The sequence below is a fragment of the Musa acuminata genome, chromosome BXJ3-9, assembly GCF_036884655.1.
Source record: "Musa acuminata AAA Group cultivar baxijiao chromosome BXJ3-9, Cavendish_Baxijiao_AAA, whole genome shotgun sequence".
In the NCBI taxonomy this organism is placed as follows: domain Eukaryota; kingdom Viridiplantae; phylum Streptophyta; class Magnoliopsida; order Zingiberales; family Musaceae; genus Musa; species Musa acuminata.
Genome location: NC_088357.1, coordinates 2,565,530 through 2,583,952, shown reverse-complemented (window position 1 = coordinate 2,583,952; position 18,423 = coordinate 2,565,530). Strand labels below are relative to the sequence as shown.

The window sequence follows — 18,423 nt, the reverse complement described above, 5'->3', positions numbered from 1 at the left end:
TAAGCTAAAGCTTTGCTAAATTCTTCAATCAACATCAATTACATATATATAATTCGATGTACATCTTATTTCTCCTGTGAATTTATTTGATGTATCACCAAATTGTAGAAAGCAGGCAGTTTGCAGCAAGTAGAGTAAGTGTGTGATTTGTTCTTGATCACTTGTTAATATTGTTCAGAAAAATATTGCATACACATGTTCTCGGTGGAAAGCAAAAAACACCCTCAGATCATGCTAAACATAAATCTTACAACAGCTTGATGAGATATTCTTGATTCGAGAGAGTTGGTGACAAATGCAGAAGATGTTTACATTACCGTTCTTTATAGTAGAATAAGATTAGCTGTTACAACAAAACCACTAGTACTCACTGGCGACGAAAAAGATGCAGAAGCTACACCTCTTCCGCCCCATTGTGCAGAAGAATGTAACGAGAAAGGAAAAAAAACCTCCGAAAGAGAATAAATATAATAACCTGCAAAACTTCTAGGAGAATGGCTTATTGCACAGCAACAGCTTCCTGCTAGCATATGGGCCTTCAGAGGTGTCGCGCAGGTCACTCCTCCATCCCATGGCCAGTGTAATGTCTAAAATCTCTTCCATGATATATTTTGAATCGCGAATATAAACACGACCGCCGGGTCTTAGCATGCGATCCATCTCCAACAAGATGCTTGAGATGTTGCACCTGGGGGCCAGAGAAATTTAAGGAGTCTTTAACACATTGCAGGTCTAATATCTGTATGTATATTCTGCACGATAGGCATAATATTCTGCGTAGTGTTCAATCACCATGATCATGGTGAGATTGGCAAGGAAAGGCAAGCTATCATATCCATAACATCGATAAGAAAACATGGACAGAATTCTATGTTTGTTCACATCTAAACATATCGATAGAGTTCAAATTACCTTTTCTGCTCTTGAGAGAATAGGCCAGATGCATGCAATAAGTCATAAGTTCTTGGATATGTATCAAACGGCTCACACCTGTTGGTAAAGGAAAAACAAATCAGAAGAGGGACAAGATAAAACTACCCATTAGGAAATGCATTACTGCTAGTTACGAGTCATGAGAAAAGTAAATGACTTAACCACAAATATTTATTAGATTATTATGACTTAATCATGATTGTTAATTAGATTATAAATGACCTGACTAAGATAAGAAATAGCAGAGTTGTAGGAAGAGCTGTCTCTTTCCGAACATAAAATTCCTTTCGAGTTATATATGTCACATGTCATTTTCCTCACACGCCAACTACTGTAGTTATGCCAAATTCTAGGTCACATGGATGAGAAAATTAGACTTAAACAAGACAGACAATATGAAAATGCAGAGGAAAACCAAATAAATCAACATCGATTGTGTTGGGCAACTAAATCAATTTACATCAGCTGAATAAGACAACGTGGAAATGAAGAGGAAAACAGATACATCTACATTGATCGAGTTGCAGAAAATTTCTTTCTTTATTTACAGCAAACTTTCAGCTCAACATTATTATGTAAATTTCAAAAAAGAAAACCCAGTTGATGATACTAAAAATCAGAAAGATTTGAAATAGTGCATCGTGCATACCAGTCATGGGTCACTCCTATAAGTCCACGATCATATATTACCGGCAATGTGTTTGGCCCGCTGATTGGAACAACATTCATCACCCAACAATCAATTTGTTGATTGATCAGTGCAGCTGCAAACCTGAAACAAACTTGAGACAAATATTATACTGTGTAGCAACCGATCATTGTCCAAAAAGCAAAACTCATTGGAATCTGGGACTCAAGAATGAATATAACCCTCATTTTTTCTCACAGTTAGACTGAAGTAATGAACTCATGGAACAAAACTAAAAGAAGCATGTAATCTAGAACACAAGTCATTGAAAGAAAGGATCATAATGATGAAGGTCTCTGTGCAGGTAAAAATTTGAGAGTTAATTCAAACAATAACATAGAGTTACTTCATTTTAGTACAGTGGCACTACCATGTGGTCATCTATGGATGACATAGAATCTGATTGTGTTCATCAAGAGATGCCGCACACAGTACTATAAATAATTAAAAAGTTGATATTCATGGAATAATATTTTATTTTTAAAATGATCTTACCTTTAAACCATATGCTAGGCATACATTGCAGGAAGGCACACATACAATATTGATAGGAATGTAGAAAAGGCAGACAAACACATAGAAAGAATAATAAAATAAAATATTCCTAAATTGACAAACACGTAGAAAGAGAGGCATGCGTGTGACGTATATTGCATTATATCTGTCAGAATAAAATGTTGAGAATGTGGATTTTGCATTATCCATAATTACAGAAGCAGAAAAATCGAAGAGGATTAATTTAGGCAAACTTTATGATGGCAGTGGATTTATGTCTGTATGACTAAGAACAACCATGAAGCAAGCGATAAAACTCTATTAGCTATATTCTCAATTCTCTAACATACTTGACTAACAATGTTTATTTATCATCAATTTGCAGAAGTATTCTACTAAGGATACAAGTTAAGACTAGTCCGCTGGAATAATTTTAACTCATCATCAGTCATCAAAATTGTACTAGTTTGGGTTTATATAAACTTGTCATTACTGCATCAAATACAATAGTCCTAGTTAACATCATGGAATTGATAAGTATCAATAAAATACTGCTGATTTTGAATTTTTTTTATACTTGAAATTGGTTTTGTACAGATGTTATTTGCAACACTTGAAAATGCCGAATACCAGGACACAACAGTTCAGTTTGAGTTACTGCAAAGACAAAAGACTCACCCTCCAAGACCAGCTCTCATGTCCATCACATTACGCAGCTCCATTTCTTTCCAACGGAAGATACGAATGTGACTCTCAACAATTTCATTCCAGTATGCTGATTCTGCCTTGAAAAGATCATTTTTCGCTACATAAGCATCCATGTCAACTTCTTGGAGCCTTTGTGGAGGATTGTGAAACCGAGCAGGCCATGAAGAAACATTTGCTTCAAATCCATTTTCAGGAAGGCGGGTGATGCATGGTTTTAGGTCAACATACCTGAGAGAAGCTTAAAAGAAGTTAAGGAGCTAGCAGAACAAATGAAGATGAATCGAGACCATTCAAGAAGCATTATAAATATGCAGTTGGCATTAGCAACAGTGAACGGATTCTTGCGCCCTAGTCATGATTATGTTGATACTTATACCCAACAAACCAAAATATAGAGCTTTTTAAGCACCCAAGAAACAAGTGCACCATTAAATGATTTCTTATGCCTAAAAAACTGTATTAAATTTGTTTTTAGTTTTTCACTGGTTAGTTTTACTTTGGGCAACTATGTTCATTTCCTTTATCCGGAGGTTTTAACACTAAAAGATGATACTTTATTGGTTGCACTCTCGTTGGAAAGATAAGCTGAAAAGTATGAAAATGGAGTTTAGAGGGATTGCAAGCTTGAAAATGCTTATAAAAATAATACAGAAAATATTGATGTGTAAAATTAATAAGTGAAAAAAAAATTGCAGGCTCATGAGAAAAAAAATTACGTGGTACATTCATAAAAATCAAAGCCCATAACAGCCTTTCAAATTTCATATAGAAGCTTAAACTTAGTTTTCCGCTGTCATACGTCGAACGGATATGATCAATGAAAGAATATCATCTGTTATCTTTTAATTCTGATACTGGGTAGCAAATGTTGCTTCAGCACCCAATGAGACATGACACTAGAAGAAGCATCATTTGGTGTTTGAGAAGGATTTTCCATCATTGTTGCATGTACAATAGGCAAGAAAATCAAGGATAAATCTGATGATGATCACTTGAGTATTTTGGTCAAGGAACTTTTTTTGGTAAGGACAATTATCATTGCACCTAGCATGCGATATCCAATTTAGCCCCACATTGTAAGTGAGAGGAAATTTTAGTTAGTTTAGACTGTTAGCGTAGATCTATGACCATTAATTTTGACTTTAAGTATTTTGGGCAAGTGGTTCAGTCCTATCAGGTTAAGGTCAGTTACCCATCGGACCTGATAGCAACATAGCAAATGATTATTTATTAACCTTTCCTGCCACTAAGCAGCAATTTTAACTGAAAGTTAATGAAGATACCAAACTTTGTTTGGCTGATCCTCTGCATCACATAAAGGTGGTTGGACTCCAGAGTCACGATTCATGTAGCATGAATTATTCAAAGGCTTCTGCCATATGGCAATATAACCCTCCTTCTTCACAAGTTGCCAACAAATACTTGCTGTGAGGTCCTCCATATCTGTACATGAATCAAATGTGTCAGTAATACAATTACAGAAAGTGAAAGATGAATCTTATAAGAATTCAGAAGCACATTATGCAGAAACAAAAGGGTAAATTCCCAAATTATCCATGTGTGAGATGATCTCTTCTCACTTTTCCTAGTTGTGGTTAGAATCGTCACAATTGGCATGTGCCATATGGCCTTTAAGCATATTATATTTTCTGTTGGCCATCCATGGTATGGATGAACAAAATACCCTTCAGGAAGACTCTTCTAAAACATATTGCACTTACTACTCTCTGGCTGCAGTGGAACCTTTCATTTCTAAAACTTACTATCATGTTTAGGACATTTCTAAAACTTACTATCATGTTTAGGACATTTCTAAAACTTACTATCATGTTTAGGACACTTCAGAGATGCTCCCTGATTGATGAGTCTAAACTGCATGAAAAAGGAAAGATATACCTACAGCACAAAAGTCTGGCAGGTTAGAGGCAATCGCTCTCATCTGATTTAGATCGGATGGGAAATTGGGCAATAAGCTTCAGAGGGTGGTCAGGTCCATGGCTGATCATATCATCATAAAGTTTCCTCAAGTCTCCATGAAAACCTTCTGGGATGATATATGCTATATGTATTGACAGGAAAAGGTTTGGATGATTCTACAGTATAATAAATAGATGGTTTGGAATTGCACTACCTAGGCACGCCACACATCAAAAGCTAATGATGATAGCAATGAAACTACAAAAGCCAATTTATTATTTCATTGAAAAAGAATAGGCTATACAAAACATCATTTTTTCATCACTTAGTGGATGGACGAAAAAATATCATAATCATTGACAACAGAAAGCTTATATGATGCAGAACTGTACCCAGGTTAAATTATTGATTTCCAGCATGCTAGGAGGTTTATGAGGTTTTTGAATGCCTTGACTTGACCAGTGATGTCATCTTGTATAGAGCTTAATGAGGGCAAAAATCCATGTACCAACTCCAGATAGTTGTTCCATTATGGCTTGTTGTTCTTGTTGTTATTTATGAGACTACAGATTCTCCTTGGAACCTTACAACCCTATCATTGCTTAAGAAATATTGAGTTGCAGCCTGTGAATTTTATGGTACAATATAGACAATACATAGACTGAATAGAATTATAATTTAGGAAGGAGATACCTTTCCATGCCTCTTGTTGGATCTCTTCATGCTTATAAACAGGTTGTGCTGCCCAAACAAAGTACCCTCCAGCTCTGAGTAATCTGTTGACCTCGAGAAGCAAAATCCCATCTTCACCAAAAGTATCGATAAATAAATCAGTTGATTAGTAAATTATTTTGAACATTACAGTATAAAAAATTCAAACTTTTATTAGGTTAATATCTCTGATATGAAAAGGAAAAGTGATTCAGGTCTTGTACAACTATTACATAACTATACGGCTTGATACCTTTTAGTTAAAAAAAAATTATATTGAAGAGAAAATCTAAAATGCGCAGCAAGTGAAACTTAAAACAGTGTGCATTTTCAGTCTATGATACATCTAAGGAGGCATAGCACAACACTTGAACTATCCCAAGAATGACATGAAGAAGCATACTTTTAGCACGAAGAAGAGCAAGACTTAGTTACATGGGTCTTAAAAATAGTGGACAAATATCTAATTGATAACAGGCTTCCGAGGATATATCGGGTCTAGTTTAGGTCTCTTACAGAAAACCTGAGTTACATAATAAAAAAGTCAATCATGCTCATAAAGAATTCCCTATGCTACCTTGGTGGAAATGTTGAATGTAATATGCAATTTTATTATCACATTTTTATAAGAAGACTACTTTGAATCTTGTCTTCTTACATACAACTAATGAATCAAATTGAGTTTCATACAAAAGTGAAAATCTGTAACATGTTCTTATTACGAAACCAGAATTAGTAGTAATAGATAACTACAGTACTTGAACAACAACTAAAAATGCAAATTATAACTAAAATATGCCCCCGTCATCAGAAAAATCTGAGTGCTAAATTGAAGATTCTTTTTGCAGCTATTCTTTAACAAACATTATAAAGCACTTCTTAGGTCACTTAGGAGTATGTTCTCTAGCCTTTCTGCACTGTGTATTTGGATAATAAAATAAGCCAAAGGTATTTTTAAACAATTTCTACAGAGCCTGACAAGTAAATGCAAGGAAAAAGATATAGGTATGATGGTGTCAGTACTTAACACAAAATGTTTCGATACTTTCAAGTACAATACTTGCGATTGTATTGTGTGTCCCTACATGCTCCAATAATGATAAATACGAATTACTGAGAATATGTTTCAGGGAACTAAAGAATAACATACCATCACGGGTCCAGTTTATTCTACATCTTGAACAATGAATCAGATCAAATGCCTGGCTTGGATATGGCAAACGGTGTGTTGCAAAAGCTACGACCATAGCAGGCACACCACGTTCAAGAGCAAATTGAATCTGATTTTCATGAACATCTTTTGGAGCCACAGACATGGTGACCACATTGCGTGAGAGTAGAAAGGCACCAAAACTAGCTACACCACACCCAACATCTAGGGCAACTCGTGTGTGATTGCCAAATGCAATATCTGGAACCATCTGCATATCTAGTGAAAGAAATAAGCACACAGATAATAGATACAGAGAGAAACCTAAAAGCATCAGCAAATTAAAGTCTAAACATCTTTGGACTTATGAAAACTATAGTACCCGAGAAATCTGATCCAGATATTGATTTGCTCCATGGATAAATTGGGTCCCACCTCCTGGGAATTTGAACTTATCTTTGTCCCTAGAGATCCAATTTTGTCCTCCTTTGTCTTCGACCAAGCGTGTATGTGGTACGTTGCTATACCATACCTGATATTGCAGCACAGCAGGACATCTATAGTAAGAAAAATATGAGAAGGAAAAATACAGGAATATTAATTACAGATAATCAGAAGTTCACATGGTCTATAACTTCGATTGGATCTTGTGTTTATGGATCAAAGTTTCTAATCTGGATAATTAAAAGTTCGCATGGTCTCTAACTTCCGTCAGAGCTTGTATTTATGGATCAAAGTTTCTAGTCCGAAGATCCTTATGGAACAGTTGAATCACAGCAGAGCATGCATATACCATAAAATCAAAATTCTGGACCCCAATGAATATCAAGTGTTCTCAGCAATTAAATTTATGGGCTTGTTGAGTCACGTTGATATCTGAAAATTTTGATATTAGGTTACCTGTGCCTAAGGTGTTTATATGCCCATCTCTATTTGTCAGGCCACAACAAAATTATATTACTAGGAGAACGTCAATCTGGATCTTACCCCTCCTAGAGACAACCTTCAAATGAGGCCTTAACTCAATAAACTATCTCAAACTTAAGTCATATATGAAACCACTACATCAGAATCTAAAACTTTATCACCATACAAAATTCCAGTGTTCCAAAGATAAGATCCCTTCTTCGACCCAAAGGATCCTCTAAAAGATTCTATAGTAACAACCAAGTTTGATCCCTTGGTTTTTACCTAGTCCCACAATACTTGGACAAACCATCAATGGTTCCTGAGATCCAGTTAAATTCAGACGATGACAAAATCAAACCAAATCTAAATCAAGAACCAAGCCACTACTCTTGATTTGCTTCTTAACTTAGTTGACATCAACTTAGTTGCATCTTGCCCTAATTAACAACCATAGGAAAGTTTCACTGCTCAAAAGTCACTATGCTGATTATGTCTTGCTGATTAAACAATATAAAACATGCAATTATAAAATGGAAAAGAGTCATCTAAGAGAGAGCTTATGGAAACCAGTACCAAATAAAAATTACCCATGCTTGTCAATGATATCTCGAGCTATCACAAATATGCAGCAGTAAACTGAGTTATTAGAAGCGAATCATAAGCTACGTCTACCACAAGAAGAAGGATCAAGTCGCCTGAAGCAATCAATTATCCAACAAAATTCGGCATGAGAGAGTTCCCAACCTCATCTCTGCTCTGGGGCCATGGAATTGGTTTCTTGTAGTCCTGTGGCGCCGGAACTAGACAATCCAACCCCTTCCCCGCGAGCGGACAATGCCGCTCGAATCTCTCCCCTCGCTCTGTGGAATTGAGCTTCTTGATGGCCTCCTCGTTATCCATACAAGGGATCCACTCCCTCATCTCCTGCGGACACACCTTAAACTTATCTATCTTGACCCTAGCCCTCCTCTCCCCATCCCGGCTCCCCATGCCCGCCGTCTCATTAATCGCCGACCCCTCGTCATCCCATCCGTCGGCCATATCGGGATCAAGCTCTCCCGCGTCGAAGCCCACGCTCATCGTGCCGTTCGCATCCACGATCCCGACCTTCCGCGCCTCCGGCGGCGGCGAGGACGGGGGCAGATCAGCATCGAGCGGCGGCAGGGCGTCAGCGTCGCCGGGGAGGAGGGTGGTGTTGGAGGCGAGGGCGGAGACGTCGAGGGTGAGGTTGGCGTTGGGGGAAACGGCGACGGAGGGGGAAGCGAGGCGGTCGGAGGCGCCGCCGCTGGTGAAGAAGACGAGCTGGGGGTAGGAGTCGGACCAACGACGGCCGAGGTAGAAGGAGACGATGGCGGTGAGGGCGAGAGCGGAGATCTTGACGAAGAGGCGGGAACTGAAGAGCTCGGCGAAGCCTTTCGTCATGCTTCTTCCGAGCTCGAGGTCGAGACGGAGAGCGGGATGCGAAGAAGGTGTGATGTGAAGCTTCGGATCTGGTGATGGGGCGACGATGGCGTTCGATGCACCGATCGCCGAGCTCGGATCTGACGATCTTACTGCCACTCTCGCGGAAGCGGGATTCGTCCCCTATTTATTGACCGCGGTGTCGTTTGTGGGGATGAGAAGGGAAGGTTAAACGGACATTGACGTTGACATTAGGTACTGTAATAATGTTTGATTACGAAGTTTTCTTTCCTTTAAGAAAAGGAAAAATATTCGTTAAGTGTTAAAATCAAATATTTTACTATAGGGATTAATTACATATTATTTTATACTTAGATTCTATTAATATTGTTACGGATTAGTAACTTTTTTAGCCGTGTCCTCTGGGTCGACGCGGTTGATTCAGGGCTCCGAATGGCTGGGATCAGACGTGGCTTCCCTCGGGATGTTGTGGTGGCTGACATAGGGGATCTGGCTGGAAAGTTCTGCGGCGCCAAGTGGATTCAGCTGCGGTCGAGTACCTGCACACAGGTCGGGTCGGTTGCTCGGCCCGACCCCTCCGACGATCAAGTTAGTGATGGTGCAGAGGAGTTTTTGAGTGATCTCTCCCCTTGCCCGTTAGGAGCCAGGGGGTATTTATAAGTGGGTTTGATGTTACCTGATGTGCCATCCTGCCGGGGCAGGGTCGTACCTCTGACGGCGTCTGTCGTCGTCATGGACGCCGCGTGGAAGGCCGAGCTGCCGCAAGGTATGGGGGGTGTCAGTCAGCGCCTTCGCCTGCCTCGGCCGGCCGCGAGGGGTCAACCGAGGAGGTTGTTCGGGTACGGTGGGTGTGGGTGCGTGTCGTGTCGTTGTTAATGCTCGTTCTGGGGCAGTGCGCCGCCCAGGGTGTCCGACGTGGGGGTGTATTACGTCAAATCCGGGGGTTACGTCAAATCAGTTTTTTACCCCTATCAAATATCATGATCTTTATATTTAAAAAAATTATATTAAAATATTTATAATTATAAAAAATAAAAATAAATAATCTTATTTATCTTGATATCGTCAATTATATTGATGAAAAATAAAATATGTATTCGCGTATTGGATTGGTGTCCAAGTGGAGGTAAAAAAGATAATCTTAACATTTTTTTGTTTCTAACTATTTTAATTTTAATATGTTACGTGTCATAAACTAAAAGAATATTAAATTTATCCTTTTACTTATCACTTTTGTGCATATCAATTTATGATGTTCACACTTTGAACATCATAAATTATTTCTTAAAGCCCAATATAATTGCTTTGTTATGATTTTTCTTAGCTTATTAGAGATGAAATTTTTATTACTGTATCATTTTTCTTATCTCTAAATATATTTCATGATATATCTATGATGATAAATGGATTTGAAAACACGATTCAAAAAGACATCAACTAGATCTATATATTATTTTTCGATCAACTGATAAACCATTTTTGTGTTCGGAAATTATAATTATTCATGTCAAACTAATTAATCATTATTTATGTAGCCATGATAATGATAATATTATAGGATAACCAGTCATCTTTTATTTGAGTGCCATTATATTAGTTTGTTCTATGCATGCCATAACAACACGTCAAGACTACACTTATACCTATTTTATATCTTTTAATTGGGCTACACTTATACCTATTTTATACAAAGCGTTGGCTCACCTTTTATCTGCATGAACATGAGAGATTATGTGGTGGGATACAATACAAATTGAATTTAGATGGATTATATTGGGCATAGCATCTTGAGATCTCATAATAGTTTTTTATCTTTACATGCGGTAATAAATTAGTTATTATAGTCTAATCTCATTATTAGGGAAAATCAGTAACATTCTAGTCAATTCGACATGTCCATATTCGTAGAAAGGATGAGGTACCGTTAAGATACTTCTAAAGTTGTTTCAAGATCGAAGATAAATATACTTATGTGCTCTATGAATAATTTGAACGAAGATCGAGGTTAGATACGAGTTTTTGATTGAAATTTTTTTGATACTTAAGTTAGTCATAATATAGACGAAAAAAAATATTTTATAATTTTTTTTTATAGATAACTTATGATATTTTTTTTATATTAATGTCTACGTGAACAAACCAAAGGGATAGATTTTATCTCTTTTATGCCAACTAAGTTGTCATATGTGTAGTTATGTGTCAAGTTATCATTGATTAAAAATATTTTTTATATTACAAGAAATGTCATGTGTTATCGATTTATATGTCTTAGACATATTTTATCTTCTAACAATCTTGTGATAATTTTTTTTTGAAGTGATTTTACATCGACTTGTCGTGACAGATTTTTTTCTAGAATGGATAAAGACAAGGATGATTGTGACAGTGATGATTGTTGTAAATATAAAATGATTCTTTCAAGCATCTGTCGGGATCCAGACATATTTCACTGAAAACTGCCGTTTAATTGGACAGGTCTCGTGGGACCATTCACACGGATGTGGGTCCCAATGATGCACGACGAACGGGTCTCGAATATCTTAAGAAACTCGTGTCGCCACGGACACACTTGAGATCGAGCCCCGCTTGTCAGAATTCGTTGCCGTTTTTGCGAGCCAGGCCGTGGGGTAGTTGGCCACAACGGAATTTGACGACCAACCAATGAATTGTCTCCACGTGGCAGCACGTTCTCCCACACTCCATGGCCCGGCTTTATAAAGAGAGACCCGGGCGATCTCCTCTTACTCCGCCCCCTTATCCGGACAGCCGGATGACGAAGTTTTTTCTCCTCTCGATGCCGATCTCCTTTCGTCGGGCCAGGAACGCGGCGGTCCGATCCCGGACTCCTTTGAGGTAGCGTTCTTTCATTCCTTTCTTTCCTCCCCCTTCATCTCCCTTCCGCAGTGCATCGTCTTTGCAAAAGTTCGTGATTGTCCTGGACATTGGACAACGTTCCCCGTCTTCTTTGATCGTACATTGCAAACCGATATTTGGAATTAATGAGACTAGGTACAAAAGAGTTAATCTAGTGTTTTCTTTTCTCTGTTGGTTGCCGATGATTTCTTATCGGATCCGAATCAAGAAGGGAAGGAATACATTTACTTTGCTTTTTTAGTCGAATATATTTGATTAGATGGGAGGGTTGCTAGTTCATCTGCGATTAATATGTTTCACAATCCCATTATGGCGATCATTGCTAATCTGTTACTATAACACCAGAGTCGATCGCCAATATGATTGTAGTTATCACAATCCATTACTTAGATCCATCTTTTGCAACTAGTTAAGGAGAAGGGTTGTTTAAGGAGCACATGATAAACTTGTTGTGGTTTAGTTCTTCCCTTTTTAAATGATATGTCTACCATCGGTTCTATTCCTTATGTGTAACTATACATACTTAGGTAAAAGTGGTTTTCTTGATTGATGTAATATTTGCTTTACTATGTGTTCTTATTGGAGGCTGGCTATAAGCATATAGATTGATGGATTACATATACAACATGGATTGCTTTACTATTGTGTCTCACTTCCGATGTGGGATTATAATGAGGTGTTATGATGCATATACAGCTTTCAAGTACCATTTGCACATATACATACTAGTTAACGTTGCTTCTTGATCTGTGTTTCCTACTGGATGTTGGCATACGATGTGTTCGTTTGGGTCTTGTGTGTGGAGTCAGCTGTCTATTATGTGATATCTGGTAATATTTATAGAATTTTATAAGATCAAGTCATGAGAATTTAGCAATATTGGCATTTGAACAGTTGCATAAGCCTGTGCCCACACTGAAACACAGAGACACTTGTTCATTATTATGCATTTCTTAGCATCCTTCACTGGATAATGGTGGATTTTCTGTAATATGTCCATAATCAAAGTGCGTTTTTGTGTTTTGGTATGCTCTATTTGAATTTAATCCTAAAAAGTTGCACTGTTTTGAATGCAATCACTTCTTTGTTGAAAGCAGTCTTCAAACAGTTGACAAACTTGTCTTGAACATGTACAATACCCTGCTTTTTGTTAGCACAGTCGATTGATTATGTACAATATATATGTTGCTGGTCGTGATCCATGTTCATCTACACAAAGCATCCTTACTGATCGGCTAGTATGCCTTGGCAAAACTCCGGTTTCTATGTAACAAGGTTTGTGTAGTTTACTTTGAGGATTAAGAACAAATCTTATCGGGTGTGCCAATTCAACCAGGACCATGTAAAACTAAAATCTTTTATTTCATGGAAATATTATATCAATACTACATCTACATCTATATTATCTCAAGTTCCTGCACAGTGTAGCATTGAATAACAAGAATCTAAGATGTCATAGTCACTGTAAAGGATTGCTAGAAATGCATGCACTGTCAACCTTTCACCCTTCAAATTCAGATATTTGCATAGACAGAGTTGAAGAAGCTTAAACCTAGTAAATTTATGTTTGGATCAATTAAACTTGGCTATTTCTCCACTATTAGCTCTGACTTCTTCGATTATGCTAATTTTCAGGTTCAGAAAGTTCTCTTTATTTATATTGCCCTCTTACACTAGATGATGCTCGGAACAAACACAAAATTTTAGAATGCAGAGCTGGTAAAGTCAATTGATGGGACATAGATGGGAATTATATGTGAGGGTGCATATATTATATGGTGGAAAGGGAAGACACCTTCAAATCCAACAGCTTCAGCTAATCTCATTGCTAAATCTGAAGCATTTTTATTGAAAACTTTACGTTTAAGTAAAGTAGCACACTCTGAGAGGTGAGAATGTTGATGATATTTAGAATGAAAATTGATTTTTGTTAGATTGGAGCACGATTAAAATATAGGAATTACTGGAAGAAGATTAAACTAAGTTTGTTGCATTCTCTTGGTAAAACTATAGGACCGGTACAAAATAATAGGTACTGAAGGATGAATGCTTACGAATTTTTTGGGGAAGCCCAGATACGCATAAGAGGTTAGGATGTGCAAGTTTTGGCTGGGAATTTTGGGATACAAATACACAAAGATGAGATAGAGGTTCTTCGAAGCCAAATGCACGTAGTTAATCGTATAATTTGGGGCTTACAACGGTTTTGATGCCCACAGAATACACTGTTAATCACATTGGCCTTCAACGTGGAAGAACTCATTGTTGTACAAATCTTTTTTTTTGCTGGTATTTCACTAATAAAGCCACATTTAGCATTGGTATTCTAAGTTTCTCTGTTCTTGCTTATCCGTTAGCAGAACCTCAGGTGCTATCAATCAGGCTTTACCTTCCAACACTAGGAAGGGCTAGGCATTACTAAATTTGCTGGGCTGAGGATCCTTTAATCTTATGCATGGATGATGTTTTTTTGTCTGTTTCATGCTGTTTTGGTTCCTTAATTGCACATTGTTCTAATAGAGTCTTTTCTACTCATTTTAAGGATGTAGTTGCACTAGCACATTGCCGTAGAGAGTCTTTTCCACATTCTAAGGGAGCTGTTGCATAGAGTTTTGTTCGTTTATTTATCCTTTGATATTAAAAGATTTTCCTGAATATGAGGAATGACGAAAATTTGGTTCCTTGTGTCATTTTTTGTTTGCTGCAGAGTACCAATTTCAGAACCCTACTTCATCGCATATTGTGGATTATTCCACATCGTTCATACGGTTGTTTTTGTTAAGAGTAGAGGACACCAACCTGTTGATTGGAAAAACATAACTATTGATGATTCATAATTTGCGATTGCATAGATAGCCTGAAAGACATGCATGAAGATCAGCAAGTGAAACCTAAGCAAACGACCTCTTGCTACTACGCTGGCCATTGAGACCTGATAGTTACTATAGATAGGGTGGTGACGGTGACAGCTGGTAGGGCGATGGCGGAGATGGCATCTGCCGTGAAGGAGATGGCTGCCCCTGCGCTGGTGGTGTTTACCGTCGTGGTGGACCCCGGCCATGGTGAGGAGGCGGTTGATAGCTTCCCGCCGGTGGTGTCGATCCATATGCCGGTGGCGGGTAACCGTAAGATGGTGGAGTTGGCGATGGGGAAGGTGGTCTTTTTCCATGAGATGGTGGTGATGGAGGTCCATACTGGGGTGGTGTTTGTCCTCGCCGCGGTGGACATGGCCGTGCATGTGGTGGAGACGGTGGTTTCTTTGGTGCATGACCATGGTGCGGTGATGGTGGCTTTCCATGAGGTGGTGGTGGAGGCCGTGCATGCTGCGGAGGTGGATGTCTCCGGTGAGTTGGAGATGGTGGTTGCCCATACTGTGGCGGAGGATGCCTGTATTGTGGCGGGGGCCATGCATGTGGCGGAGGTGATTTCTTTGGTGCATGTTCATGGTGCGGTGGAGGTGGCAGATTGCCATACGGAGGTGCTGAATGCGGGGGAGATGGTTGTCTGTGTGGTGGTTTCTTTGGTGCATGACCATGGTGCGGTGAAGGTGGCTGCTGGCCATAAGGAGGTGGTTGACGGCCATAATGTGGTGGTTGTGGTTGCCGTCCCTGTGGAGGAGGTGGGTGTCTCCTGTGAGTTGGAGGGCATTTGTGGGAGGGTGGTGGTGCTGGTTGGCCATACTGTGGCGGTGGCGGTGGTTGGCGATACTGTGGTGGTGGCGATGGCTGTCCATACTGTGGTGGTGGTGAGGGCTGTCCATGTTGAGGTGGCGGTACTATGTGATGAGGTGGGGGTTTTCTGTGATAGGGTGGCCTATGTCCATGATGAGGTGGAGACGGTGGTGGACCTCCCTGCCGTGGAGGTGGTCGACCATACTGTGGTGGCGGCTGTCTGTAGTGAGGTGAAGGGTGGCCTGGTGAGGGTGAGGGTGGTGAGTACCTATGGTGCGGCGACTTACGAGCAGGTGGTGGTGGCCTGTGAGACGGTAATCCGCCATGTCGGGGAGGTGGTGGTGGCCGTCCATACTGCGGCGGAGATGGTCGGCCATACTGCGGTGGTGACTGCCCGTACGGAGTTGGAGGTGGCTGGCCATAGTGGGGTGGAGATGGTTGGCCGTAGGCAGGTGGGTATGCGTAATAAGGCGATGCAAGATAACGCTCATCTTGTGTGGAAGCAATGGCAGGGGAGCAAGTACCTGACCTTAGGACTACCGCCACTGCCAACCAACACATGGCTTCCAGATAAACTCCCCTCATCTTGCCCTTCCTCTTTCACCTCCCCTGTGAGCAGGTGCAACGGAGGGTGGCTTAGATTATATAGCACAGGCGACCAATGTGGGACGGGACGATCGCAAAGCTGGGACCTTTGTCTCTACCTCCATCTCCATGCACATGATCTCATTTATGTCAGGGAGGCTGTATTCCACTGAAAGCCCTCTGCGCATGACACACAAAGGGGGAGAGCCCTCAAGTGACCGACGAGTGTATTATGGAGCTTCTAATAGTACCAAGGCATGGATTCATGCAGAGTGTGGGGGAGGGAGGGAGCAGGTTCTGTTTCCGGTCGTGACAAGAGCTCTGCCGTAAAGCAAGGCAAGGGTGCAGTAATTGTTTTGGCTGTTTCCTCGGGTCACCACCACCTTGTGTGCATTGAATGGGCCTAGTGGGTGGCGTTAAATGACATGCCTTGGGCTCAGACAAGGCTGGATATCATACTGGACTAATGACGGCAACATGGGTTAAGCTACTGAGCCTTGGCCTGAGACCCGAGACCGCACCAGCCAATTGTGTGGTCCATGTGGGGTTTGCTTGCTTGCCAGCTATACACAGCGACCGGGTGCGGCGTTCATCTGTCACGAGCTTATTATTTCCAAGCATTCTTTTCTTCCCCTGCAGGGACTGGCCCTTTTAGGGGTGAAGAAAGTGCTAGAAGTAATGACGACGCTGTATCTACTGCAGCAGTAGCAGAGCAGAGGTGGAAAAGGTGCAGTTGAGTTATATGGTGCTGATCTGGTGATGATGCGGGCCAAAACCATGAGGTTCCGGTTCCAGGGTTTGAAGACAAGAATGGTAGACAGCCATGTAGTCACAAGCCGCGGGAATTTAGATTTAGAATTGCTTGAGATTGGAATCGCAAAGTAAGTATTGCAATTTCGTATGGTATTGAAAATTCGATCTCAGCTCGGTACAATACAAACGTATTAAAGCATATTATTATTATTATTATTATTATTATTATTATTATTATTATTATTATTATTATTATTATTATTATTTTTATTATTATATATATATATATATATATATATATATATATATATATATTATTATATATATATATATATATATATATATATATATATATATATATATATATATATATATATATATATCGTCTCGTTTTTTCTCCACCTGCAAGGAAAATAAACCGCGAGGAGAAAAGATAGTTTATTCTCCTTATGTGTCGTTTCTTTTCTTCGTCAAGGTTTCTTCTCCCTCGTATAGATAAAGAAAAGTTATCGACGATGCGAAGACCTCATCTCCTCATATGAGGCGATATCTCATTTATAACGTCTGGCGAGGAAGGGTAACGACGAATTAGAATCGTCGAGGGAGAGCTATATCGGATCTCCAAGTTCTTCCTTTTCTTCTCCCTCTTCTTTCTTTTCCCTAAGCTAATACCATCTGCTATGGTAATGGGGCGAAAATTACCCTAATCGATAGTACCACCTGATAGTGGATAATTCGTGTATCGATCTACTGGCACCCTTGTACGTATCGCCTGGTAACGAACGATTCACATATCAATTTACTGACAAATTGGTACGTATCGCAAGATACGAGATATCATTCAAAATTAAAATCCTTGTTGCAAAAGCACACAGATCGAGCCTTTGCATATGGTATGTTTGGGGCAGGGCTACATTTGATCCATCTCAGGTACGAGTACAAGCTTGCACTTACTCGGTTCACGACCAATTTAATTCTTTACATACACAATTGCAAGAATGGGTGACCTAGGCGTGAGGCGCTTGATGACGTATCGCCTAATAACGAACGATTCACATATCGATCTACTGACAAATTGGTACGTACCGCAAGATATGAGATATCATTCAAAATTAAAATCCTTGTTGCAAAAGCGCACAGACCGAGCCTTCGCATATGGTATGTTCGGGGCAAAGCTACATTTGATCCATCTCAGTCGGGTAAGAGTACAAGCTTACAATTACTCGGTTCGACCAATTTAATTCTTTACATGCACAATTGCAAGAGTGGGTGACGAAGGCGCGATGCGCTTGATGACGCATGTCGGCGTGTAGAGTTCACGTAAGCAGCATAGCTATATACTATGAAGAATAAATTTAAAAATAGCGAGTTTTTCGAAAAAGTTTTTCTTTGAATTTTTGTTTTTTAGTAAAGGATGTCTCAATTTTCACTTATCTGCATAACGTTCTTATTTATTTTTTTATTTCGACATTGTTCATCCTTACTTTTTCCCCTCTTTTTTTTTTTTGTATTGGTTTGTCACTTGGTCCTATTCAATAAGTCAAGAATTAATCCAACCAATAAAATACAACTAAATTAATGATTAAAAACATTTGAAGTTATAATTA

At 39.5% G+C, this 18,423-nt stretch overlaps 2 protein-coding genes across 2 annotated transcripts; both read right to left on the bottom strand.

The window, feature by feature from the left end:
* Nucleotides 1-285: 285 nt before the first annotated feature.
* On the bottom strand, nucleotides 286-9,090 carry LOC135650207 (probable methyltransferase PMT11). Its single transcript, XM_065169436.1, has 9 exons — nucleotides 8,256-9,090; nucleotides 6,985-7,134; nucleotides 6,603-6,873; nucleotides 5,435-5,545; nucleotides 4,108-4,267; nucleotides 2,795-3,052; nucleotides 1,583-1,705; nucleotides 913-990; nucleotides 286-688 (listed from the first exon to the last, which is right to left on the bottom strand). The coding sequence occupies exons 1-9, from the start codon at nucleotides 8,931-8,933 to the stop codon at nucleotides 487-489; spliced, it is 2,031 nt and encodes a 676-aa protein (XP_065025508.1). The 5' UTR covers nucleotides 8,934-9,090; the 3' UTR covers nucleotides 286-486.
* A 5,617-nt stretch (nucleotides 9,091-14,707) lies between these two features.
* Nucleotides 14,708-16,709, bottom strand: LOC135649869 (extensin-like). Its single transcript, XM_065168786.1, has one exon. The coding sequence runs from the start codon at nucleotides 16,061-16,063 to the stop codon at nucleotides 14,843-14,845; it is 1,221 nt and encodes a 406-aa protein (XP_065024858.1). The 5' UTR covers nucleotides 16,064-16,709; the 3' UTR covers nucleotides 14,708-14,842.
* Nucleotides 16,710-18,423: the final 1,714 nt, after the last annotated feature.

Excerpts from the sequence above, each read along its gene's own strand:
- LOC135650207 (XM_065169436.1), bottom strand. The coding sequence starts at position 8,933 with ATGACGAAAGGCTTCGCCGAGCTCTTCAGTTCCCGCCTCTTCGTCAAG. Across the intron at positions 6,874-6,984 it reads ATCTGGATCAGATTTCTCGG|ATGGTTCCAGATATTGCATT; the intron begins GTACTATAGTTT and ends CTAGATATGCAG. Across the intron at positions 991-1,582 it reads ATAGGAGTGACCCATGACTG|GTGTGAGCCGTTTGATACAT; the intron begins GTATGCACGATG and ends CTTTACCAACAG.
- LOC135649869 (XM_065168786.1), bottom strand. The coding sequence starts at position 16,063 with ATGAGGGGAGTTTATCTGGAAGCCATGTGTTGGTTGGCAGTGGCGGTA.